The sequence below is a fragment of the Biomphalaria glabrata genome, chromosome 7 (genome assembly GCF_947242115.1).
Source record: "Biomphalaria glabrata chromosome 7, xgBioGlab47.1, whole genome shotgun sequence".
In the NCBI taxonomy this organism is placed as follows: Eukaryota; Metazoa; Mollusca; class Gastropoda; family Planorbidae; genus Biomphalaria; species Biomphalaria glabrata.
The window spans coordinates 46,801,368-46,828,195 of record NC_074717.1 but is presented as its reverse complement, the minus strand read 5'-3'; the positions used below and the strand labels follow the sequence as shown (position 1 = coordinate 46,828,195).

At 34.9% G+C, this 26,828-nt stretch overlaps 1 protein-coding gene across 4 annotated transcripts; it reads right to left on the bottom strand.

The window, feature by feature from the left end:
- Positions 1–1,324: 1,324 nt before the first annotated feature.
- LOC106063432 (poly [ADP-ribose] polymerase 2-like) lies at positions 1,325–26,828 on the bottom strand. Of its 4 annotated transcripts, none has more exons than XM_056035500.1 (19): positions 26,744–26,828; positions 25,714–25,819; positions 24,640–24,791; positions 20,950–21,073; positions 19,261–19,470; positions 17,944–18,090; positions 17,343–17,458; positions 16,031–16,200; positions 15,757–15,853; positions 7,385–7,474; positions 6,566–6,650; positions 5,970–6,108; positions 5,192–5,255; positions 4,905–5,036; positions 4,493–4,617; positions 3,187–3,286; positions 2,886–2,984; positions 2,667–2,791; positions 1,325–1,654 (listed from the first exon to the last, which is right to left on the bottom strand). In XM_056035500.1, the coding sequence occupies exons 2-19, from the start codon at positions 25,748–25,750 to the stop codon at positions 1,513–1,515; spliced, it is 2,154 nt and encodes a 717-aa protein (XP_055891475.1). In that variant the 5' UTR covers positions 25,751–25,819; positions 26,744–26,828; the 3' UTR covers positions 1,325–1,512. The 4 variants fall into 4 exon arrangements, with proteins under 4 accessions (XP_055891475.1, XP_055891478.1, XP_055891476.1 ...); XM_056035503.1 differs by having other exon boundaries at positions 25,714–25,758; positions 26,744–26,803; XM_056035501.1 differs by lacking the exon at positions 26,744–26,828 and adding an exon at positions 26,593–26,733 and having other exon boundaries at positions 25,714–25,821.

The following is a 26,828-nucleotide window of genomic DNA, read 5'->3' as shown; positions in this document are numbered from 1 at the left end:
AAATAAAAGTCAGCTATCACACTGAATAGAAAATGTTTTCTGTATATATCTGCTTTCAAACTTGAAACTAAGGACTAAAAATCAAAAACCCACTCTTTGTTATGCCCTGTAAACATACATGGAAAAAAAACGACAGAAAAGCTTGTAAAAATTATGGTTTCCACTTTAAAAAAAAAAAGAAGGCAGTACTGGACCATACATCTATAGACACAATAAATATCGAACTAGACATTCTAATATCTAGATGCTAAACTAATATCTAGAAGTGAATGAAAGTTAGAAGCACTGTAGGATTGGATGAGAGACTTGAAGTAACTTTTCTGTTACAGATGAAAAGTCCCAGACATTAGATGCAATTATCTTCAGAGAGCTATTTAATGGTAGGTGCTTACAAGAAGGACAAGACAAAATGTATAAAGATATACTCAATGTGACGGATTATTTCCCTTAAAAGAATGAACTTTTCTACTTGGAGAAATCATTTGTTCCAGATCAACATCAAACTCCATTGAAGTGAGGACTTAAGAGGCTCAAATCTTCTTTTGCAAAAGCCCTGGACAGAAACTCTGCTGTTGTGCATAATGCTTTTATGTCACCAATACTGATCTTCACCTATCTTAAGGACGTTTTATAATAATATTCATTCTTGAGTTATCTGTCTAAACTCTAAACCATCCCTTCTTTCAAAATTGACACTAGTAAATTCTCTACAAGAAGTTCTTCATATTCTACATAGGTCTTCAGCAAAAGTGTTTTCTATTGTGTACAAATAAGCTAAGCAGAACAGCTTTCTTCATTGATCTTCATTTATCCGCCTCAGTTCTTTTGCACTCAATGAAGTCTGTACCAGTAGACAGTCTCAGTCTGTCTCCATGTTGTCCAATCTTGTTCAGTTTCCTCCCACATACATTCGTTTAAGTCTGTAGTCCTGGGATCCCACTTGCTGACATCTCTGTAGGTAAGTGTTGGACATACCTTGGGTCTTTTTCTCTCAGCAAGCTCTGCTTAAAGGGTATACATGAAGATTCTTAAATCTGGTATTCGGGTGACATGTTTGAGCCAATATAATTTTCTCTGTGTCCCCAATAGGGGATAGATACTGTGCATATTGGCCAAAAACAACACTTCCTGATTGGAAACATGATCTCACTGTGGGATGAACTTAATGTGTCGCAAGATTGCATGTGAAAACTTGAATCAATGCTCCTAATCATTTACAGATTATATAATACTATCAATACAATTCAATAACTTGTTTAAGAAAATCCATATGTTGAGTTCCGACTATATATCATTACAAAAATAATGAAACTGAAACCAAAAATTGACATCAAAAGTTTATTACATCAATAAACAATCTGTCTAATGATCTAACATTATGAATAAAATGATAAATCCAATCTAAATGAAATTTTACAGACTGACATTAATGAAATTCTAATTTACATAGTGACCATTAAAAATGAAACTTTACAGAATGAAACTATTTGGAATGAAACTTTACAGATGAAACTATTTGAAATGAAACTTGACTTGCACTAAATATTTCATCCTGATCTGTCTAGTGTCATACACAATGAACTCGTTATAGTTGAGTACACTTGTATTGGCTACGTTGACAGCTTTACCCACAGGCACTGTCAGTCCATCAGGGCTGTTGACAACGTCAATAAGTGAGTCAAAGGTATGATGGTATAAACTTCTGATTAAATTTATTTATGGGTTTATTAGCTTTAAATCAAAATAAGTAAAGGTCTTGAACTTAATAACAAAATGATAAAGCAAATTTTTTTAATTAAAAAATTTAAATGCTGGCTCTATTAGAGGGACTGCTTAGAGTTTCACAGCTACACTGGGCAGGGCCGAATTTCAAAGGAAATCCTTTTTGGTGAAGACAAGCTTAGGCGCCAGAGGCTATAACTGACATAGAAGAGAGCACCTGGAAGAAGGCAGCTTCCAACGAGACAGCTGGAGATTTATTACAAAGGTAGCGGGAAACACATTTGAGACCAAAGGAAATCTGCCAAGGACAGACCTACGTAGGTGAAAGATAACCTGAACCAGCCACCAGCAGAGCGGTTATGTCTGCACTGGATGTGACAAAGTATGTAGACCACAGCTGGGACTAACCCTAAGCCACTACACTACTCCTTGATTCTTCAGACTTGAAGACAAGCCTACTAACTGAAAAAGGTTGGGGATTTTCAAACTAAAAATTAATCGCAGTAATCTGATCTTTGTTCACACTATTGATTTTTAAAATCCCTTTCAGAGATCTGTAAGCAAAGAAATTCAGTAAGAGAGAAATAATATCAAGAGAGAAATAATATCGAAAGAGAAATAATATCAAGAGAGAAATAATATGAAGAGAGAAATAATATCAAGTGATAGGAAAAAATATAGTGGCGATATAAACAGCATCCTCTTGGAAGACAACTCTTACCAATTAAATAACTAAAAATCATTTAGTGGTACAACCAAAAGTATAGAAATTTGATTCTACAGCGCTGAATAGTCTAAAAACAAAGTTTTGTCTTGTTTATTTCAATGCTTTGCTTCCATACACAGGTTACACTAAACATCTTGCTATTTATAGATTTGCTTTCAAGTATGAAAATCTCCTATAGAGTCATACAAAACAAATTATGTACAAACAGTATACTTACAGTTTGACAAAGGTTTTAGGATCTGGAGCCACCCTGCCAACACCTTTTACACTGTGTCTGCCTTTAGGTAAGCTATTGGCCGAATAGTCAGCTGCTAGCTTGTCATTGGTTGTTCCTAAAGACACCTGGAAGTGTTCAAACAAACAGTATAAAAGTTCAAGTCAGAACTCCACATCTTCTAAACTTCTAGCATTGATTAAAACTGAAAGAGTAGCTTACATCACACAGCAACAGGAGCCCAACATTCTTGGTCTTGGTAGCAAAACAATAGTTGGCACTTTTGCTGGACATGTCTGCAAAGTAAACTCCCTTGCCGAACTGAGAGATACAAACAAAGATGAAGCTAGACAAAGTTTTTCCTTTGGGAAAGTCAAAAGAGGCGTTTGGGTAGATGAATATATCACTCTGAATGTTTTGATTTAGTTAAGATAATATGAGTCTAAAAGAGGTGTATAGGTAGATGAATATATCATCTCTGAATGTTTTGATTTATTTTAGATAATATGAGTCTACACTGTACCATGTATCCAGTGACTGGAGCTTCTGGTGGAGCAATTCTTAAGCCTTGACCCAGTATTCCAGCCCAGTTGGTTAACCGTGAACCATGCCACAACAACATTCTAGCAAGAAAATAAATAATGGAGATCAAATAAATAAATAAATAGTAGGCACGACATGGCCAAAATTGTGCCGATGTGCCTAAAATCAAAATCATCAAATCAGATCAAACAAATAGTTGTTTGTTTTCTTGAAAGATGAACTCAAGACAAATACAACAGCTTTATATTCAAACTAGCCGATTATGGCCTTTTGGTAAGTTTCATTCTTTAATAGAGATGAATTTAGTTTTTATTTTTTTTTATTTTAGGGCTCTTTCGTTGTTGGAAAGACATTTAATGTACACTACTGTCTTCACTATGATCTAATAAACATTAATACCAAGCTTCATCAAGATTGGTCAAACCGTTTTGATTTCTATGTGGGACATACATAAATGCATACATCTTACATTCTATTAAATGAATGATAACAAATTGTATTAAAAATCTGTAAAATACTAAACCTGACCACAACCAACTATTCAACTACCTGTTTCCTAAACCTGACCACAACCAACTATTCAACCACCTGTTTCCTAAACCTGACCACAACCAACTATTCAACCACCTGTTTCCTAAACCTGACCACAACCAACTATTCAACCACCTGTTTCCTAAACCTGACCACAACCAACTATTCAACAACCTGTTTCCTAAACCTGACCACAACCAACTATTCAACAACCTGTTTCCTAAACCTGACCACAACCAACTATTCAATTACCTGTTTCCTAAACCTGACCACAACCAACTAATCAATTACCTGTTTCCTAAACCTGACCACAACCAACTATTCAACAACCGGTTTCCTAAACCTGACCACAACCAACTATTCAACAACCTGTTTCCTAAACCTGACCACAACCAACTATTCAATTACCTGTTTCCTAAACCTGACCACAACCAACTAATCAATTACCTGTTTCCTAAACCTGACCACAACCAACTATTCAACAACCGGTTTCCTAAACCTGACCACAACCAACTATTCAACAACCTGTTTCCTAAACCTGACCACAACACCCTATTCAACTACCTGTTTCCTAAACCTGACCACAACCAACTATTCAACCACCTGTTTCCTAAACCTGACCACAACCAACTATTCAACCACCTGTTTCCTAAACCTGACCACAACCAACTATTCAACTGTTTCCTAAACCTGACCACAACCAACTATTCAACCACCCGTTTCCTAAACCTGTCCACAACCAACTATTCAATTACCTGTTTCCTAAATCCAGAAATGTTTCAGATTCGCCTTCCTTATCACATTTGAAGACATCCAAAAGTTCTAATTTATACTGGTTGTGTGTATTTGCATGCGTCTGCTGCAGGTAACTGTCGACAAGCTGGTCATAAAAATAGTTTTATTTGTGAGTTTGAGTGTCAGATATTTCAGTGAACTAGATCAGTGGCTACAAATACTTTCTACTGCTGAATCACAGAAGAGAGAGAAAGAATGAAATCATGGGAGCTAATGAAATGTGAATAACTAAATAAAGAATTAAATTACAAATCTTTAAAAATTTGATAAAATGGATTCTTTAAAAGTTAAAACTAGAATGTACCACAAGTAGAAGCTTTTGTTAATTGCTAAGACTTTTTCTATTTCCATTTAAAACAAATCTGTTCTTACTTTGAATTCTTCCCCATCATGGCTAACTGGCTCAAGTTGACAATGAAGTTGATGGTAATGTCTGTCGACTGGATTCTCTGACATGTCGCCACCTTTCAAAAGTTTAATAGCAATCTCTATATCTTCTAGAGCCTAGAGAACAAAATAATATACTGTGAGATTTATACCCAAAAGTTTTGTTTAAAGCACAATACAGTTGTCTTGTGAATGAATTCATGGGAAAAGTTGTCAATTTCATAAGCAAAGGTAAATACTATGTTTTAGTCCTTTCCATTTTAAAAACAAACCTCTAATAATTCAATTTTTTGCTTAACCATCTGTGGTGTGTTAATCAATGGTGGCGTCTGCATGCTAAAGAATAGAAAATAGTAAAATAAATCAAACCAAATATAGAACACAATGTTTTAATATGACAGACTAGAAGTAAAACAATTTTGGAATCTAGTCATTATAACATGGAATTAGAGTCAAACAAATGAAAAGACAATGGAAGGATCATAAATAATAAAATTTAAGATGAATGTAATGATCAGCTAATCTATCCTTAGATCCAAATATTGTTGCTAAATCTTGCAGAAAATAAACTAATATAAGTTTAATATCCAAACCATATCTAAATCAAAGTTAAGTTATATTGTTCAGTATCTAAAATTTAAAAAAATGGAAAAGTTCCCCTTTCAGACCTTGTGGTCTACAAGGCAGATGATGTAAAGGTCATCTGTTTCTGTGGCCTATGGTTAACGAGGGTGTCATGTGGCCAGCATAGCGACCTACTGCCTTTACTTTTCCCCAACTAATGTCAGGTAACCATTAGAGCTGGGTAGATTCAGAGGCGCCAAAAGATCTCGAAATTAAAAATCCCACTCTTTACCAGGATTTGAACCCAGGACTCTGGTTCGGAAGCCAAGCACTGCACCGCTCAGCCACTGCACCTCCAGTATCTAAAATAACTCTAGGTTTTTGTTTTATATTGTTCAATACCCAAAACTGTATTTCAAGGTTAGTGCTACATTCTTCAATACCTAATCTCTAGATCAAAATGTTATCTACTACATGGCTTATTACCCAAATTCATGTGGAATCCTGGTATAGAATTCACTACAAGCTTCCGCTAGATGTCTGCCAGACACTTTCTTTTCCAATAATTTTTCTATTTCTTGTAAAGCAGAGTAGCCTGCCTTGATTTGATCTTTTGTTAATTTCCCTGAAAATGACAAGTTCAAATTCACCAAAATTAAAAACATATATTTTTTTTTACAGATAGCCAGGTATTTTCATCACTTGACCTGAATGAAGCAGTATATTATGGATTTGTTATTGATTAAGTCAATGTGTACATATATATATATATTGACTTAATAATATCTAAGTTGATTATATATATATTTTTTAGTTACTTTTGTATATCGCATCTTGTAATAATAATAATAATAATAATTTTATTTATAAAGCGCTGTTAACAAACAAAATGTAGGCTCAAAGCACTGTGATAACATTACATTACTTCATTAATCTATTGAACATTTTATATTTGCTATGAGTTGAAATCTCAAGCAAACAGATCTTTAAATTTTTTAAAGGAGTCAGTTTATATCATTATAGTATTTATGTTTTAAATTTGACTGAGTTACTTTTCACTGCAGAAAGCTTGAGCTACAAACCTAGGGGAGCTTTCTTTGCATCGTATTTCATTTCTACAACTGCTTCCTCCATGGACTTGATGTCACAAATTAATTGAATCAAATCCTGAAAAAAAAAGAATTGAAAAGAAGAAAAAAAATTATAGAAAGTTAATGAAAATTGTTTTCACATCATAAAATTTACTTTTTAACTAAATTAAAAAATACTAGTCGACCGGCAGCGTAGCATACGCCGCTATTTTGCAGGGCCACTGCAACCTATGCGACTGCAGTGTTAATCTAAAAATACTTTAATATTATCACAAATTACGTAAACATCCTATTTTCCAACTCTCTTCCTATCCATCCCTTCCGGCTTCCACCTTTTTAGGCCCACTTCCATTCAATATCCAAATTCGCACCATTTTCATTCACACCATGCTGCGCTACAATCGTAACACAGAAATAAGAGAGTGATCTTTCCTCATCTCCTTACTAATCGTTTAATTTTTTGAGGGAAGAAGAGAATTATACATATAGATGTATACACACTGTAATGCTCTCTCTATCAGGCTCTCTGACAACACTGCATGACATAACCAACTCAAAGAACTTGACAACTCAGGCAAAAAAACAACAACTCTATAATGTCTAATAAATCTGAGCCAACTCAGTACAATTGGCTACACCTAACAATAACTGTACCAGTGCTGCACCGTAAATAACCCCACTGCAGTATAAACTCTGCACTGATGTATCAGCACCTAGCGCTGGATTGTGTTATCTGTGTCAGCTGATTACACACAGGTTTACCCCTACCCTTATCGCCACCAGAGTTATGATAAACGTAAAAATTGTTACTTGTAATTTTTTCTGGAGTTTTGAATCTGGAACTTTTCTCTTCTCTTTTAGTTCTTCTTCCTGAGCAGGAGCATCGACTTGATCTTTATCCTGAACACAAAAGTCTTGAACATTAGTTGACAATTAATATATCATACATTAACTTCATAATCCTAACCAGCATAGACAATAATGTATGCTTGATTTTAAAAAATACAACAATTGATCCATTTAATTTCAAGTGCGGGTTAGAATCAGAAAGTAAAACTGTGTGTTAAAATTATCTATGTAAAGATATACTTCTGATCAACTCAAAAGGTTTTAATAGAAATAATTTACAAAACTATTACACTGAATTGCTAATTTAACATTTATTTTCATACTAGCATTAGACACTGGTTGGAGGTGTGGTGGCTGATTGGTAAAGTGTGCAGCTTCCAAACTGGAAGTCCCGGATTCGAATCCTGGTGAAGAATGGGATTTTTAATATGGTGATTTTTAGACGCAGCGACTCTGAGTTCACCCAGCTCTAACGGGTACCTGATATTAATAGGGAAAATTAAAGGCAGTTGGTCCATTTGCTGGCCACATCACACCCTCAGAAAAGGATGACCTTTACATCATCTGCCCTATAGAGAAGAACAAGAACAATATGATAGTCAAAAACTTACAAAAGACCCGTTTGTAGCAGAAATTTACAGAATCCCAATCCAAACACAACTAACAACATTGGAAAAGGACAATGAAAATTATAAATGAGCTATGGGAAGAAATATTTCATTAAAAGAACAGGAGAAGTGGTAGTTGGATTTAAGCAGAGCAGGATAGTCCAATGGTATGATGATGAATGCAGACTTGTTACAGACTTGTGGGAAGCGTTGTCGAGAGGCCAAGTGCACTTGGCTTGGCTACCTAGAAGGGGGCTCGAGGTTCGACACCCGACTCGGGATGAGTTGTGTTTACTGAGCGCCTAAAGGCAGCACAGAAAACCAACTCCTAGATACCCCCACCCCACTGGTCCACAAATGAGATTGGACCAAAAAGCGCTCTGAGCATGCTATAAGCATGAAAGTAGCGCTATACAAAAGCTATAATAATAATAAAGACAAAAGCAATGCTCAGATAATAGAGCTACAGCAGAGTTGCTTATAAGTACGCATCTTGCGTATTTTGTACTTAAATGGACACGAAAATACGCGAGTACGGTTTATCTTCTGAAAATACGCATTTCCCCATCTAAAGGAACCCCCCCCCCCCAAAAAAAAAATCATATATAGATCAGTGCGTCAATGACTGGTATTTGGACTATTCTTAATTAATCAACCACGAGATAGTATTTTTTTTCCGCGCGCGCTTACGCGCGAAGATTTAAATGTTTACTAGATCTAACTGATTTCAATAAAGCGGAGTTCTTTTCAATGTTTCAGTTTATGTGAAGTCTTCAAACTGATTAGGAATTTAGTTTTAATTCACCTAGACTGGATCTAGAGCTATAATTTACGATGTCAGGTCCCTATAATAGAATTTACGTAAATCTAGATTTTGAATTAGAGATCTAGATCTAAATTGATCTACATTATTTATAGTTTTAGATATAGACAGATCCGAATCTAATTCTAGATCTAGATGTGAACATGTGTTTACTATACTTCGATTTAGAACTAATCTAGATGAAATGACATCTAATTATAGATTTAGACAACTGACTAAATCTTGGTCTAGTAGCTCAAGGCTCTGGATATCTGTAACTAGATCTATTTAAAGCAAAAATTTCTTCCATCTTATAAAGTGATTTATAGATCTCCTTATCATTTATGGAATCTAAAATTTAAAAAAGGGGGCAAAATTGGCTGTTCTAACTTTGTATAGGTCTAGATCTAGACTAGTATTTCACGAAAGAGAGTTCTTTTGAAATAAAAGTGAGAAGGACAGAGGTTTTAATAGAAGAAATATTGGTTGAGCTTAATCTCTCTCTTAGCATGCTAAACGGAATTAAACTGATGTTCCCTGACTTACAGAACGTATCTTCTACTGTCACTATAGTCACTAGCGACTAGCTAGGTTCCATTATTTATGAAGGCCTAAATTCAAAGAATGAAATCAGGGGCATTCAAGGCTGGGTGTGTTTGCAAAAGAAAAGCTTTAATTATGCTGACTAATATTATTAATTTCGTGATTCCTTGCTCCCTCCTTCAACATGGCTGCCTGGTCGTGCGGTTTGCACGCTGGACTGTCGTTCAGATTCATCGATGATCCCGGGTTCAAACCCTGTCCGCTCCCATCCCCCGTTGTCCTGCGGGAGGTTTGGACTAGGAAGTAATTATCTTCAACTCTGAAGGAACATCCGAAACATATAAAACATTTTACAAACAAAACATTTTACAAACACATCTGTTTGTTTTATAAAACAACTCCAAACATCAGAAACCAGTATAAATAACTTTATCTTACAACATCTATTCAGCAGACTCAATAGCACAGCTTTTAAATTAAAAACAAGTTCAATGACTAATTAGGATTATCTGCCTGAGTTAAAATGTTTGTTGTTAGTGACTGTAGAGCAGTGGTTCTCAACCTGTGGGTCGCGACCCCCTTGACAATAACGGCATCATTCTAACATATTCTACAAAGATTAAATGTGTCAATATTTGGACAAATGTACAAACTGTCTTGTATAACTTTACGCTGTATTAGCTTTAGGATTGCTGCATTTCGTGGATGCAACGTGCTTGAATGAGTATATTTCTTCATGTTTCATGTTTGGGAATACACATTTCCATTTTGGCATGTAGGTATCTCTGCTAGAGAGAGAGAGACCAAAAACACCAGATAGCGATACAATAAAACAAGAAGTAGGGCCACAAAAGTTATGAGAAAACGGGAATGGACAATAGTCTAAGATCACTCACACTGAGGGGTGGCGGGCTGGGTGCGAGGAATGTACATGAAAATTAAAGATGGACAGAATGGATTCCAAGCTAGATCACACATGTGTGAGATCAGAGATGGTGAGCTCATCACAGAAAGCAGCAGGGTCATCCAGAGATGGGCTGAATACCTTGAGGAGTTCCAAAATGCCACTCAAGATGGAGGCAATGGAGCATACGAACTGAACTGACAGACTTATACATATGCACTTTCATGCTGTTCAGTCTGACTCTAGATATATATGCACTATATATTGTTATAACCCTAGTGGCGGACTGAAAGGGTTAATGCGTGTGTGACCTACTGACACACGAGACTAAGGCGAATCACACAGGTCAACGGCTGTTGAACAAGGGACAGTACTGCTAATACACGCAAATATGGACCGTGCTGTGGTCATGTGACGAGAGCCTTCACGGAGCCAGAGACAGGGCGTGTTAGAAAGGAGTCAGTTGAGTCCAGGACAGCAAGCAGTAAGGACTGTGTGTTAGAAAGTGAGTCCTTGAAAATGTAGCAGTACGAGCCTAGAAGTAGACAAGAAAGACTTGTAGTGATTAGTTAGGCAGTTAGTTCTGTTGTGTAGTAAAGCACTTGAAGTCAGTGTAGCCAATTGTGTTTATTGGCTGTTGATGTAATTGTAAATAAACCGCCACCTTGTTTATTGAAGCTCTTGTTGTCAAGTTCTTATGTTAGATGTGATGTGTTGTTGGGCAGTGTTTACAGAAGGCCTGATAGAGAAGAACGTAACAATATAGTGTTTGTACCAAGTACATCGTAATGACAAGAGACAATCAAACAGAGGGACAATATATTAAAATCAAAGACCACAAATTTGAAAATGTCCAAACTTTCAAATATCTAAGAAGTACCATTGATTTAAAAAATGACCTACTAACAGAAGTAAAAGAAAGACTAGCAGGAGGCAGCAGAGCATTCTATAGCAACCATCATTTACTTAAGAGCAAAACAATATCAAGAATAACCAAGAAAACATTATACAAAAACTTAATAAGACCAGCAGCAATGTATGTAAGTGAGACCTGGACAGAGACAAAGACAACCGAAAATATACTTAATACTTGGGAACGAAAAATTCTTAGAGAAATCTATGGTGCTATACAAGATGAAACAGGGTGAAGGACACGCAATAACCATGAGATATATCAATTGTATGAAGACCCACCGATAGTGACTGAAATAAAAAAAAGAACAGACTACGTTGGGCAGGTCACCTTGAAAGAATGTCAGACAACAGAGGGGCGAAAATTGTATACAGACAAAAACCAAAAGGCAGACGACCCAAAGGCAGACCCCGAATGTGATGGATTGATGATATGGAGGCAGATCTGCAACAGCTTGGGGTTAGGGCGTGGAGACGAAAGGCCCAGGAGAGATCTGAATGGAAGGATGTGTTGCAGCAGGCCAGAGCCCTCCATGGGCTGTAGCGCCACTGGGATGGATGGATGGATATAGTGTTTGGGTCTCCCAGCTCCCTCCCCCCCCCCCCCTTTTCGATTAAAATCATTAGAAATGTGTCTACCTACATTTAAAAAAAACATTCAAATTGACTTATTGTATAACGGAATACCATATAGTATAGTAACATTAAATAGGCAATCTCGTATATGAAATAGATCTAGGCCTCCATATGTGCAAATAGATCTAGAACTAGTAAGCAAAAAAAAAAAAAAAAAACGTGATGAGAAACATCTGATCTGTGTAACTCGTGCAAGTGTAGAAACAATGTTGGTGTGTTATTTTCTCGCCTGACCACTCAAAATACAGCTAACACGTAAATATATGCCTAACGCGTGAGGAAAAAGCGTGTGGTCAACTTGTCATGATCAAGAACACGTAGGCACTACTAAAGTACTAGGTCTAACACTGACCAGTTTGTTAGAATCAGTTGGACACACGGTCTATTTACTTTTTGGGGGCGGGAGGGGTAGATGAAAATGTTACATGTTTTTTTTCCCCCTAGTGTTGGTTATCCTACTGTTTTTAGATCTATATCTGTGCCGGTGACAATCATAGCCTATGTACTAGACCAGTGGTGACCAACCTATGACACATGCACCAAAAGTGGTACACTACACCTCGAGGGAATTTTTAAAAAATCATGCCGGCTTGTAAAGAATAATGAAACCAATTTCTAGAAAAAAAAAAAAAAAAAGGATAATTGTACGTCTTAGCTACAATGTGCCCCCCCCCCCCAAAAAAAAAGAAAAGGTTTTATAGTTTAGATAGAATGGACCTCATTCACCAATCGTAAACAAACAACATTTAGCCACGTGGTACTCTATCTCTTCTATATAATTTACGATCTCATGTTTAATTCATGATGGTTGTCAAGTGACCGTTTGTTTCGTTGTTTTATCAATAAGATCACGTGACTAAATGTTGTTTGTTTACGATTGGTGAATGAGGTCCATTGGTCAAGATCAGAAATTTGTAGTAGAGAGTTATATAATAGGCAGCAGGCTTGTAAAATATTATATAAAAGGGGACACAACCTATTATCATAATGGTAGTATTCACCAGGGCTAGTCTCTCGGCTGTACTTAAGATAGGGGACATAACTATACATATAGTGTATTCCAAATTTAAGTAAAGGAGTAAAATGTCATTACTGAGTATAGGGAGGACTTTTACATGGACGTCTTAAGTTACACATTTCTGAGTCTAGACATTGAGACAATGTACTTGGGGGTTTTGTTCACCTGTGGAATGTAGGGGAGATAACTGTATAAACTAGCAGTGATCTGATTTTTACTATTTACTGTTTCTTAATCGAAAACAACCAAACTATTATGATGCAAAGAGTTACATTCTGATTATAGCGTCATCATATATGCTTGATTTGCAAAGTATAGTATAGAATACTATAGATAGAATTAGTCTAGTTCAGAAATTCTCCGTAAAGAATTATTAAATAATAGATTTAATTATTTAACAGGGGACGCAACCTGTTGGATTAGATTGGTTCAGTTGATTCAATCAATTCACAACACTTGTTCAGCCTAATAATTTTTAATAAATATAATAGAAATGTGTAACTTAAGACGTCCATGTAAAAGTCCTCCCTATACTCAGTAATGCCATTTTACTCCTTTACTTTAATTTGGAATACACTATATGTACCAGGGCCGGTCCTACAGGTTGCGGGGCCCTATGCGAAATGTATTGCGCGGGGCCTAATTTGGGTAGTGATAAGGATAATAAGTGAAAATTAAGATTTTTCGAAAAGAAATTCGTCTTTGCATTTTATTTATATTTTACTAAGCACAAAATCACTGTCAATTTAACTTTACGAACCATCTACAGTAGATTGTAGTTTTCCAACAAAAAGCAGATTTTATAAACATTCAGATCTGTCTTTTAGATTTACTATCGACTAGCAAAATATCGCTTTTGTTTTTTTTTTCCTAAGAAGTCGAGATAGATTTAGATCAATATTTGTATGCCAGTGACTATTGAAGTAAATTAAGCATTTGAACTTCTTGTTTTGGTTAAAATTCGGCTTGTTATTACATTTTTATTGAATGAAAGCTGACAATGCCATTTTTTTAAATCGCGAGAAGGATTGGCGTTTTCCATATTGAATGACACCCCGAAATGACAACTTTGTCTGTTTTAAGATTTGCATCAGTTTTCAGAAGATTTTAATAATCTCAGCCAATTTTCATGACTTTTTCTTATATTTGATAATTTCAGGAGAATTCCAGGAACCATTTAATAAGTTAAAATGGTTTAATTTAATAATTTACACATAGAATTCGCATCGCGCTGGGCCTATGAAAGTGCGGGGCCCACTGCGGTCGCATAGGTTGCAGTGGCCTAAGACCGGCCCTGATATGTATAGTTAATGTCCCCTATCTTAAGTACAGCCGAGAGACTAGCACAGGTGAATACTACCATTATGATAATATGTTGTGTCCCCTTTTATATAACATTTTACTAGCCTGCTGCCTATTATATAATTCTCTAGTAGGAATTTCTGATCTAGACTAATTCTATCTGAACTATATAGTTCTATAGCGCATAAAGGAATGATGATATATATATAAAACTCTTTATCTATGCTATAAAGCAGAAAGTAAGACGTATGCATGTATGGGTGTATGTCCCGCATAGAAATTAAAACCGTTTGACCAATCTTGATAAAACTTGGCATACATGTTCATGGGTACTAACTGGAACCTTAATGTATGCATAGTAGGACAGAAACAAACTTTAAACACTCAAAAAAAAAAAAAAAAAGTTGCCCAACTCTATGAAACTATTACTGTTTTATAGATCTAAACTATTGTTAACTTGATGTGCCATAAAGAAGTCATCCTTATATGTGACAAAGTACTCTTCTTCCCCTATGGTAAGTGCAGTCTGGAGGACACAATGTCCCTATAGTAAGTGCAGTCTGGAGGACACAATGTCCCAATGATATGTGCAGTCTGGAGGACACAATGTTCCTATGGTAAGTGCAGTCTGGAGGACACCCCTTCACAAAGGCAAGCCCTGGCAAGGCTGTGATACTAACAACATGGTCTATTAATTGATATCCATTTCACAGAAAATCAAGGTGTTACACCTTGGTATATAGTGTTTTTCATAAGAAAATTTTAATTAGACCACTAGTGCTTCTGAATTGATGTGTTGCTTGTTCATCTTGTGTTGCTTGAGTGTTGATCAAGATTAGCTTCTGTGTTAAATATGCGCAACTTAAATAATATCAATTTGATTTTATAAAAATGCTTTCTGTTTATCTTGAGTTTTGTCTATATCTACATGGTTAAAAAAAGGGAAGAGGAAATATGTAGAACTAAGCATTAAAAAATGTGAGCGAAAAGAAAGTAATATTATTTTTTTGCTATTAAACATTACTATGTTGGCTCTTTTAAAACATTTGGGTAAAAAATGCTAATAAAAAATCATTTTGGGGGAAAATTTACAGTTGCAGTTTCAATTGTCAAAAGTGTTTAGTTGTTCTAGGCACAATGTAAATAATAGGTTAAATTTTCTTTTTTTTTTCCTTTTCAACCCAAGTGATGATTGGTGAATGAATGAATGAACTAAAGTTTTCATGTCTCTATATATTCAGTTTTGTAACTTAATATTATTTTCTGATTCCACCTCATTTAGTAAACTACCCTTTTCAGACCATACGATCTGTAGGGCAAATGATGTAAAAGTCATCTGCTTCTACGGCTGACAGTTAAGGTGGTGTCATGTGGCTAGCACAACAACCAACTGCTTTACTTTCCCTAACTAAAGTCAGGTATTCACAAGAGTTAGACGGGTGCCCTTAACATCCTGAAATGAAAAATCCCAGTCTTCACCAAACCCTAGGTATGGAAACTAAGCACCTCACCAGCACCCAAATGCAGTTCCTTAAAATTGTATCAATTGTAAAGAGTAGAACAACCTTCCGTTGACTTATATCAAATAATTACTTTCTATACACTTACATCAATAGAGTAGTCCATTTTCAATAAATCATATTTGCCAGATATTTTACAAAATGAATCCTTACAAGCCCAATCATTTCCTGTTTTATCACGAAACCTGAAATAAAAGAGAAAAGTTATGAAGCCATCTTGTACACTCAACTAAATTATGATAAAACATAGCTCATACTAGGACACTGTAATGTAATTGCAATAAATAAATATTCTACATTTTCATAAGGATTTTTAAAAAAATTAATTCTTGTGGACAGATTTGAATCTTTTCCGACTTAACTTTTTAGCAAAGATTTTCATGGCATCATCAAGTCCCTGGCAATTAAACAAATTGTTCTGACCGTCATACCCTACTCTTCCCCAGCGCTGCCAAACATGGTAAGTTTTCTTGTTGGAGTCGTGTAGTAATTGTATCAGGTAGTACTTGTTGTTGTTGTTGGAGATGTTAGTCTAAGGAACACACAAAACATTATCATTTGGTGCTTTCATCCTTACAATTTTACATTTTAAAGACGTGTAAGGTGTTAGACATGACCTGCTAACCATTGTCAAAAAAAGTAAACTCAAACTCGATGGCCACATCACAAGGTCCTTCAGGGAGCAGTACCAAGAAGAGGAAGACAGAAAGCGATGGGAAGACAACATCAAAGAATGGACAGACCTGTCAGTGAATTAAATTCTATCCAAAGCAAAGGACAGAGAGGAATGGAGAAAGACGGTTGACAGTTCTTGTATGGCGCCCCAACAGTGCAACAGACTAAGGGGGAGGTGAAGGTGAAGACATGAAAAAGCTGAATAAATCTACTAGTGTCTTATTAGAAAACATGACATGTAACATAAAAGCAGCATTAAGGTAACAAGGTTATTGAAAGAAGATGGTGAAAAAAATAGGAGGACTCGAACCATGGACCTCGACCCAGTGCCTTCGCCTACCAGTGACCAGGTACCAGTGTAACATCTACTTTGACTGACCAGTTTTCTGGAAAAAAGCTTTTAAGTCAGTATTGTTATCTGGTCTCGATATGCTTTGCCATTGTTTCTTCCCCTTCTACCAAAAGAGGCAGCCTATTTTTATAGCTTTTGAAACAAGCAGAAAGTAATGATGTTGTTAACATTCTCATTGCCTCAGTTTGAAACAAGCAGAAAGTAATGTTGTAGGGATCTCTGTTATGTCTGTGTACTTCTGTCATAAATCTATTTAATAATAATAATATAGACAGGATAATAGCACTTCTAAATTTTTCTTATATTATTTTGAAACAAGCAGAAAGTCATGTTGTTAACATTCTCATTGCCTCAGTTTGAAACAAGTAAAATCACTTGAGAAAACTCGACCAGTCAAAAGATGTTCTTTAATCCATCAGAACACAGAAATCTTTCACATTCAAAAATAGTTGTAGTTTTCATTGCACTTATATATTAGGTATGAAGAAATCCTAATTCTATTTCTCTTTCCATGAATAATGGACAAAAAATCTGATTTTTTAACTGAAACTGTAAAATAAATTTTGAATGTATAAACTTTAAAAATAGTAAAGTAAAAGTACAGAAGAGACTTCACAATACAAGCTTACAGATCAGCAAAACATTACCTGGTTCAACATACAATCCCAAACTGTTTTGCCTGATTCATAAACAACAGCACTGCTGGCTATAGGGCACAAGCTATCCACAGGAGCACTCCCTTTCTTCATAACCAATGTACGAACTGAAATCATAGTCAATGTGTATTCAATTCTGGGTTTAAAAAAAAAAATGTTAATGGTGCGTTGTTTATTTTGCTGCATGATTAAACTTTCATTAAGACAATGTAAACAAACTAAACAAATACATTGTCTGATTACTATATGGTTCAAAACATAACATCTATTCACAACCCTTCAATAAACTTATATTTCTACATGAAGATTTTGTTGAAAACCCTTCAAAAAGCTTATATATCTACTTGAATATTTTGTTGACAACCTTTCAATAAATGTATATATCTACCTGAAGATTTTGTTGACAACCCTGCAATAAATTTATATATCTTGTTGACCACCCTTCAATAAATGTATATATCTTGTTGACCAGCCTTCAATAAATGTATATATCTTGTTGACCACCCTTCAATAAATGTATATATCTTGTTGACCAGCCTTCAATAAATGTATATATCTTGTTGACAACCCTTCAATAAATGTATTTATCTACCTGAAGATTTTGTTGACTTTTTGCCACTTTTTATTTTTTGACTCTTTCCACTTTTCACCTCTCTGATGTCCTCCTCCTCTTTGACTGTGGTGGTACTCTCTAGCTCTTCTTTCACTTCCTCGTCTAAATCAGCAGGAATTTCAACCTCTGTAGAGATATACACAGACCAATGAATAGAATGGACTCATGGGGAATTTTACTAGACAGAAACAACAGGACAAAATAAGAGAAAAAAAAAAAGCAAACCCTAAAATTCCCACCAACAGAAAGAATGAACTTAAAAAATGTGGTCCAGGATTCAAATGTCAAATATTTGATTGACAGCTCCTGTCTTGTAAGTGTTAACGTGCTTATACTCAAAAGTAAAGACTCAGATGGCTCTATGGCTGTTGATGCTCACTGCTTCTGCTTCTAAGAAAAGAGTTTAAGGTTCTCACAGGAAAAATTTTAACCCTTGTAATATTTAAAGTGAATTTGTGAACATAGATGCATGAAAGTATGGGGTGCGTATGCTTGTTTGAATTGGCTGAATAGAATCTGATGTAACCATGCGTAAGACCAATGGTTTACAAATAGGGTTGAACAGCTGATAAAAGTCGGTTGAAGCTAGAGTTGAAGTCAGAGAATGAGAGGTAAGGATATGTATTTATTGTAGTTTCAAAGTGAGTTGTGATTGTTTTAATTGTTTAACAAGTTATTTCACTTGTGTTTCTACATGCATCTACTCAGAAGTTGAAAGCTGTACATTGAAAACAAGTTTAAATTTGATTAAAATGCTGTGTAATGATTGTATTTGTATATACTATTGTAAATAGCACTTCACAGAATCTTGGTTGTAAGATAAAACCAATTCTAGGTTTATTTGTTGTGATTTCTTTGGTCTATTAGTTAAAGTAGAGTTATGACCCCTGAGACATTACTATTGTAAGAGGCCTACATTTTTTTTTACTAAAAGTAGAAGTACTGTACAAGGTAGATTTCATAGTATGTTGTATATTTAACAGTTCAACATTTGATGGCGTTATTTACAGTCACAGTTTATTCTGATTGCTTTCATGAAATATATATTTCTGTTCTTAAGTAATCCCTGGTGTTTCATGTCAAGAGTTCACAACAAGCAGTATAAATTTAAAAAATATGCCTACAACGGTCTAGCCGCCTAGAGCTACAACCTAACAACTGTCTTATAACTTCTCATACAATATATATGAATAAAAAAATAATATATATTTAATTAAGTAACAACTTGCCAGGGATATTTTATTTGATATAAAATTTTGATTTGTACCAAACTTAAGAAAGTAGTTCGATAGTTACCTTCTTTACATCTTCGTACTGGTTGGACTTCTTTGGTTTTTACATTTGTTTGTACCATTTGCTTCAGGTCAACTTTAAGTGAGCTTCTGTTGCCCTTGAGAACAGTGCTGTCTTGCTGATCTACAAAAGACTTCTCCAGCTCAATACTTTGTTGGACTGCGAATGGATTCCAGTTGAGGTTTTGAGTTTGCGTTGACCAAACATAAAAATCTGGAGAGAGAAGTTAAAATATGTATGCTTTTATGTTTATACAAAAACTTGTGTAAGAACAGCTACATTGAACATTTAAAAATAGACACAAAATATTTACATATTTACTTGGCAATGCAGTGTACATTGTATGCATGTCACACTGAGCTTCATTTACAAAGTGGTACACTAGTTGATATAGTGCTTCACAATGATGAAAAAAAATGGATTAATTTTTTTTTTTTTACAAATTGAAACATTTCGACAGCTTGAAAGTTTTAATGTTATTTTCAGTGGTACCTTCCCTTTCAACATTTAAAAAACGCCATCCCATTGTACACTTTGGTGCATCAGTTGAAGTCCTTAAGGGTAAAATACTTTGCAACTTCTTTAGCCCCCCCCCATCCTTAAAACTATGTTTAAGCCACCTTTGACTTTCTTTACTAAAGAAATGATTACAGAAAAACACCCGAACACCTTTTCAGGAGTTTAAATATTATGAACTGTGGGAGATGAGTGGACAGAAAAATATAGAAGTGCAGATCTTAGAGAGGAAGTGGAGATGGATTGGTCACACCCTTAGAAAAGATACCAGCAACAGAGCTAGGCAGGCCTTAGAGTGGAACCCCCAGGGAACAAGATGCAGAGGAAGAACAAAAAGAACATGGCGACGCAGTGTACTAGAGGAAGCCGAGAGGACAGGAAAGAGCTGGGAAACCATCAAAAACCTGCAAGAGACCGTGGAGAGTGGCGTGTTTTTGTCGAGGCCCTATGTTCCATGAGGAACTCAAAGGAGTGATGATGATGAAATATTATGAACCAATATTCAATTGTATGACAGGGATCCCTAGTACTGGTGAAGAATCAACAGAGCTCTTTTCAAAATAAAATAATTTAATTTTCCAGGTTGAAAGCATCAAACATGAGAAAAAATGCACTGTACTTCATGTTATAACACACAATATAATTCAAGTTCTTATCATAAATTCACAGACTTAACATGAAGCTTCAAACTTATGGACTCCATGAACTAATTTGAGACTTGATACAGGCTTGTCTCCTCCAAAATCAGAAATATAATTTTTTTTTGAATTTTCTGGTGCTGGAAATGAATTATCTCGCCTACATTAATTACATTTCTGTGTAGCAACTCAAAGCTACCAGATGTCATTGCTTACACATCTTCACCATGACGCATTCATGATGTGTCAGATAACCTCTTTGGGGAAGAATAATTAATGAGGATTTTTTCTTTAAAAAAAAAAAAAAAAAATATCAATAAATATACATATAACATACACAGTTACAAACTTACACATTCACACTCTTGTAGGTTTTCACACAGACAAATTAAAAAACATTATATGAGTTGTACAGCTATAGAATTCTGATGTATAAATTTGTAAATAAGACAAAAAAAAAATATAGAGAGATCCTGACTTTCATCATCAAAATGTTTAATTTAATAGTTTTGAAATAACTTTTTCTTTTCAATCTTACCATCACTGGCGTCTGCTTTAAGTGCAATGCGTATTTGTCTTTCAAATCCTGTCGCTTTATTTTTCTGCACCATCGTATTAAAATAGACACAAATTCTCACATCATCAGGCAGTGGAAGAAGAACCTATAAGTTAGAAAAATACAAATGACAAGAAATTTGTTATTTTTTTGACATATGTACAGTTTCTATTTAGTGAATAACATATAGTTGATAGTATTAATTATCATTGACTCTGAAAGACCACAGGAGCACAAGGCATAAACAAGTGAAGGCCTGAATGGCTGCCTAGACGTGTTGTATGCACTTCAAACTGTCATCACAATAGCTGTGGGTTTGAACTCTTAAACATCTAACATTGCCTCCTGGCCTGGATGATATTTTATAAAAGAGGAAGAAATTGTTTCTTCTTATTTGTGTTTGTGACTTGCTGGGTTGAACACATTGATTCTTTTCTATATCTTATTGAACAGTTCATTTCTGTAATTTCCTCCCTAAATCAGCTGTCTCTCAACCCAAACATCTTTTAGTGAATTCCTTGATGCTGACAGGTCAATGTTAGCCAACAATCAAAAAGAGAGGCGTAACCAATATGCACCAGGAGGCACGGGCCAAGCTATTGACAGAGAACGGCCATGGCTAACAAACTGGACAGTATCAATTTCCTCCCGTGCAAAGAGCGATCTACAATCTTTCAACTCAGAACAGAAAGCTCATCTTTAAATCGTTCAAACAAAATAAACCCAGAATTCCCCAATTTAATTAACCTAAGACAGAATTTATTACCACAACAACCCAGTATAACCACCACACGGAACGGCAGTACACAACAACAGGGAACAGCTGGCTACTTTTCCAAGGTACAGCATGCAAAATATTCTTCAGCAAAAAAAAAAGTGTCTAGATGAAGAAATGCAATGACTTGCCATTGATAATAATGTGATCAATTAAATTAGGGTTTTACCTTCTGATGTGAACTTCATGTGAGTTTAGGGATATCTCTAATCATCCTGACAAGATCATTTTCCTTATTTAGGCTTTCTCCCATTTGCCCTTAAAACTCCAATTCTTTCTCAACCGAAATCTTTTCTTTGCAGACTTTGAAGTCTCCAACTGACAGAAAAGCAATGTCTCAGTATGATCTCACAACTAGCTAGTCTTTAATTTATTCTAGAAGTCATCCATCTCTTGGGATCATTGGTAACTATCTTAAGATTAAGACTAAGACTGCTTTATTAATCCATATGGAACTTTGTTGTGATTACAAGGACTCTTTTCTCATATAAAGACAACACAACAGAAACATACACATAAATACAACAGACACAACATAAAAAGTTCATTCAGTGATTAGACACAGGCATCTTGGTCCTTTTCATGTTTCAACAGCTGGCGTTGATATTGTCTGACAGAGTAAGGTACGAACGAGTTTTTGTACCTCTCTGTTCTTGTCTTGATTGAAAGTAGTCGTCCACTTCCCGACGACTTGACATAGTTATGGTGGAGCGGGTGGCTGTTGTCTTCCAAGATTTTTCCGATCTTTCTAAGATATTTCAGTTCATAAAGTTAATTCAAATATGGTAATGTTGTACATGTGATTTTTGATGCCCTCTTTATAATATTTTCTAGGCGGCGCAACAGTTTAGATGAAGCGTTGCCTTGCCAACAAGTTATTACGTATGTTAGCAGATTTTGCATAGTTGCGCCATAAAAAGTATCTAAGATCTTCTTGTTTAGTTTAAAGCTATTGAGTTTGAATAAGAAGAATAGTCTCTGGGTTGTTTTCTTTGCCAGAGTTCCAAGGTGGTCTTCCCATGAGAACTTGTTATCTATGATGACGCCTAGACATTTATGCTATTTCACTTGTTGTATCAATTTAGTCTTTGTCTGGAGTTTGTGTATCTTCTGTTTTTTCTTTCTGATCTATTAGAAGTTCTTTAGTTTTTGTGACATTAAGTTCTAGATAGTTGTCAGTGCACCAGTTTGTAAACTCTTCTATCTTGTTTCGATACTGAGATTCGTCTTCTGAAATAAGACCGACTATGGCAGTATCATCAGCGAATTTAATGAGTTTAACTGCGTCATAGATGCTTCTTATGTCATAAGTGTAAAGAGTATACAGTACAGGAGAAAGTACACAACCTTGTGGAGCACCCGTACATAGTACTTGAGTTGACGATTTGGTGTTGCTGACTTTAACATACTGAGGACATTGGGTTAAAAAGTTTAGAACCCATGCTTGTACGTATGGGCTGACATTTAAGTTACTCAGTTTGTTTATCATTAGATGTGGCTGTATGATATTGAAAGCCGAGGAAAAATCTATGAAGAGCACTCGTGCATATGTTTTGGGTATATTGAGATGCTTGTAGAGCTAGTCCAAAAGCAATAGAATTGCATCCTCAGTTCCCCTAGCTGCTTTATATGCAAAGTGGTGAGGGTCTAGGCTGTTATTGACTTTTGTTACAAGTTGTTTAAGCATATATTTTTCAAAACATTTCATAACAATAGGTGTTAGTGCTACTGGGCGAAAATCATTTAAGCTATCTATTTTTAGTTTCTTTGGTACTGGTACAATCTCTGAAGTTTTCCAGATGTGTGAAATAACGCACGTTTGCAACGAGTGGTTAAAGATGTGAGAGAAGATAAAAGAGATTTGTTCCGCACATAGCTTGATTAGCTTGTCACTAATTTTATCTGGTCCAGAAGCTTGTTACGTTTACCCTTCTAAAGAATAGACAAATTAGCAAACTGAGAATTGAAATATACAAATAATAATCATTTATTTAATGGTTTCTGTTCTGTCTTTACAGTTTTATTTTATCCTCAACGAGGGCAAATCAAATAAATATAAACAAAACCATTTTGTTTGCTTGCGGGGAAAAACTTTTTATGTTTGTGTAATGTCCGGAGACTTGTGTTCACTATATTGATGTAGTATGTTACTGTCTAAATATAGCTTTCGTCAGTTCATCTGTTCTAGCTGAATAAAGTCTTGTATTAGGTTTCTCTGCTTAATTATTATTGCACTTCTATTTTCTATTAGCCCAATTTTTGAAAGCCTGGCACTCCAAGAATGCTCAAATTAAAAAAACAAACAAATTTCATTAAGTGTCTGAACCAGCATTCGTGACTGGTAGTGACTTAGTATTTCCAGGATAAATGTATCAAAACAGATAGTCTCCAGGCCCGTATAAGACACTTGCCCCCAAAAAACACCCCAATAGAAAGAAAACTATATGGAGAGCTCCCTGATTTGGAAACCACTGCGCAGTTCATCTCAAGTATTGGTCTAGTCATCTGAACGCTCCAACATAACAATGAGATCGAAGAAGATAGTCTCCACATAATATGGTATTTAGCCAGTTAACTATTAGTAAATGTATTGCCAGTGTTTTGTCTTTACACATGACCTTCAATAATCTCAGTTTGTCATGCTAATAAAATGAAATGTTTCTGTGCACAGGTATGAGTACTATACTGACCTATGTAAGTTAAGACAATAACAAACATTCTGGCATACTAGTATAACTCAAATGTTTACAAGACTTTAAGTCAATAATTAAAAAATAAATAAACAAAGAGTATTAGTATTTAACTTCGATCTATTCTTCATAAAGAAATATGTTTAAAGGCTAATTGTTAGTGAAAGGTCTACATATATTTGATCTGATGACTCATAATATACAAACCTGAGTTTTTCCTGCATTGAATGCTTCAACAATGGTTCTGTTTAAGCTTGGTTTATAACAAATCCATTTGTTTCCATCACTTTGCCACTCAAATCTGACATCCATATTGTCTATTTGAGGTGGGGATAACTTCATTTTTTTAGCAACTCCATCTGAATTAAAAAAAAAAAAAGAGTCCATCATCAATTAGTCATCTGGACAAAGTTTTACTCAATTTACCTAAACAAGTTACTTAGTGTTATGTCAGTCAAAGACAAACTTAAGCCAGGATTTATTCCACGCTGACAACTGTATTAACTCTTTCTCTCCAAACAGACGATACCAACGTAGATTCTACCAGAATGTGGTAAATAATTACGGAGAGAAAGAGTGAACTCTTTATCTTCGCAAATTATTTTTCCACATTCTGAAAGAATTGTTCATTTTTCACATTTCTGCATTCTATCCTGTTATGATCCAACTTCAATAACATGTTTGTTTGTAATCACAAAACGTTACTTTTGGTATAGAATTATAGGAGAATGCATAGATTAATTTAATTCAATGCAGTCAAATCAAAGATGTTATCGTTAATTAGGAGAGAAAGAGTTAAAAGATCTAGATTTGTGTGGAATAAAATAACAAGAAACGAACTGGAGGAGGTTTTGACTTGGAAAAATGTAGGGTAGTTTAAGTTGATAAGTAATAAAATCAAAGAAAAATATCTTGATCATACATATTTTTTTTTCTACTGTAACAATATTGGTCTAACAAAGGTTAAATAGCATTTTTAGTTGTAGGTTCTTCTTTGATTTGTAAAAAATATGTTTTAATAAACTTTTTTTTTTTTTTAAATAAATGTAAAAATTTTGTTGAAGTTGAAAGAAGGTTCCAAGTTCTTGAAGTTTTTAATGTATCTTCAGTTCACTTTGCACATGGGTTTGATCCCTTTGAAGCTGTTTGAAATACAAGGAGGTTATTATGACCTGCAGAAACTTGAGTTTTGCAGGTTGTTTAAATGGATTGCCTGAAACTAAAATAGATCTAGACTTGAGTCTATTCAATCTATTGATGTTATTAATACATTTAACTTACCTTTTGGCATTCTGGTTGACTTTCTGGTCTTTCCCATACTCAAAGCTTGCCAATGCAACAATCACAATGCAATAAATATAATGCAAATACCTGAATGTCTTTATATCTACAATACAATATAATATGTCAATACTATAGTAATTATAATAGTTTAAACTCTAGATCTAGAATCTATACTTTATAGTTATAGCACACTGTTCTCACTGTTGACTGATACTTTATTTCTGTCTACTACTCTCACTATTAAGACTAGATATCTAGAAGATCTAGTAGAGTTTTCTAAGCAGACTAAGCTAAATTAACTACAGTACTACTGTCTAGACTCAGTTGAGTATAGATTAAAAATACTGCATACACTTGATTTGAATTTTAAAAGTCTTTTTCTTTTTACAGAAGATTGAGACAAGATCTAGAATCTAGTTCTAGACTAGACTCTACCTATATCTAGTACTAGATCTACTATAATTATATTCTATATATAGATCTATATATATGACATAATTATCATAATATGATCTAGATCTAGGTCTCTACTGAGACAACATGCACTATTTTTAACTGTACCGTTTTGTACCGTACTGACTGTAGACCTGTAGACAGTAATGTAGTCTGAGTCTGAGTGTTGTGTAGTGATGGGAACTCTTACAACTTATAACTTAGTCTTAGACATCTACTAGATCTAGTTATTACTAGACTAGTAGTAACTAGACTAGTAGTACTAGATCTAGATCTACACTAGATCTAGTAGTATAGTAGTACTATCACTATCATCTATTATCAGATAAATTATTATGATCTAGTATTCTAGATCTATGACTATGACTTCTCTAACTCTAACTTCTAAGTCTCTAAGTAAGTCTAGTTAAACACTGTGTAACTGTAACATTCAGTAGGCCTAATTCTACAGTCAGTTATTTACTGTGTATAGATCTAGTAAGTATATATATTAGATATAGAATCTAGATCTAGTAAGTATATATAGATCTATTAGATCTAGAATCTAGATCTAGAGTCTAGATCTATCTATTACCATCCACGTTATTTTAGGTAACTTAGGCAACTTCATTAGCTTCAAAATTTCCGCGAAGAAAATATCTTATACAGGTAAGTGCAGA

What these genes read in the sequence shown, in the direction of transcription:
- LOC106063432 (XM_056035500.1), bottom strand. Translation starts at nt 25,750, where the DNA reads ATGGGAAAGACCAGAAAGTCAACCAGAATGCCAAAAG. An exon ending in TAAAGCAGACGCCAGTGATG is followed by an intron (nt 19,471 to 20,949) that starts GTAAGATTGAAA and finishes TTCTCTCTCCAG; the next exon opens with ATTTTTATGTTTGGTCAACG. An exon ending in ATGAAAATCTTTGCTAAAAA is followed by an intron (nt 15,854 to 16,030) that starts GTTAAGTCGGAA and finishes CTTTTATTTCAG; the next exon opens with GTTTCGTGATAAAACAGGAA.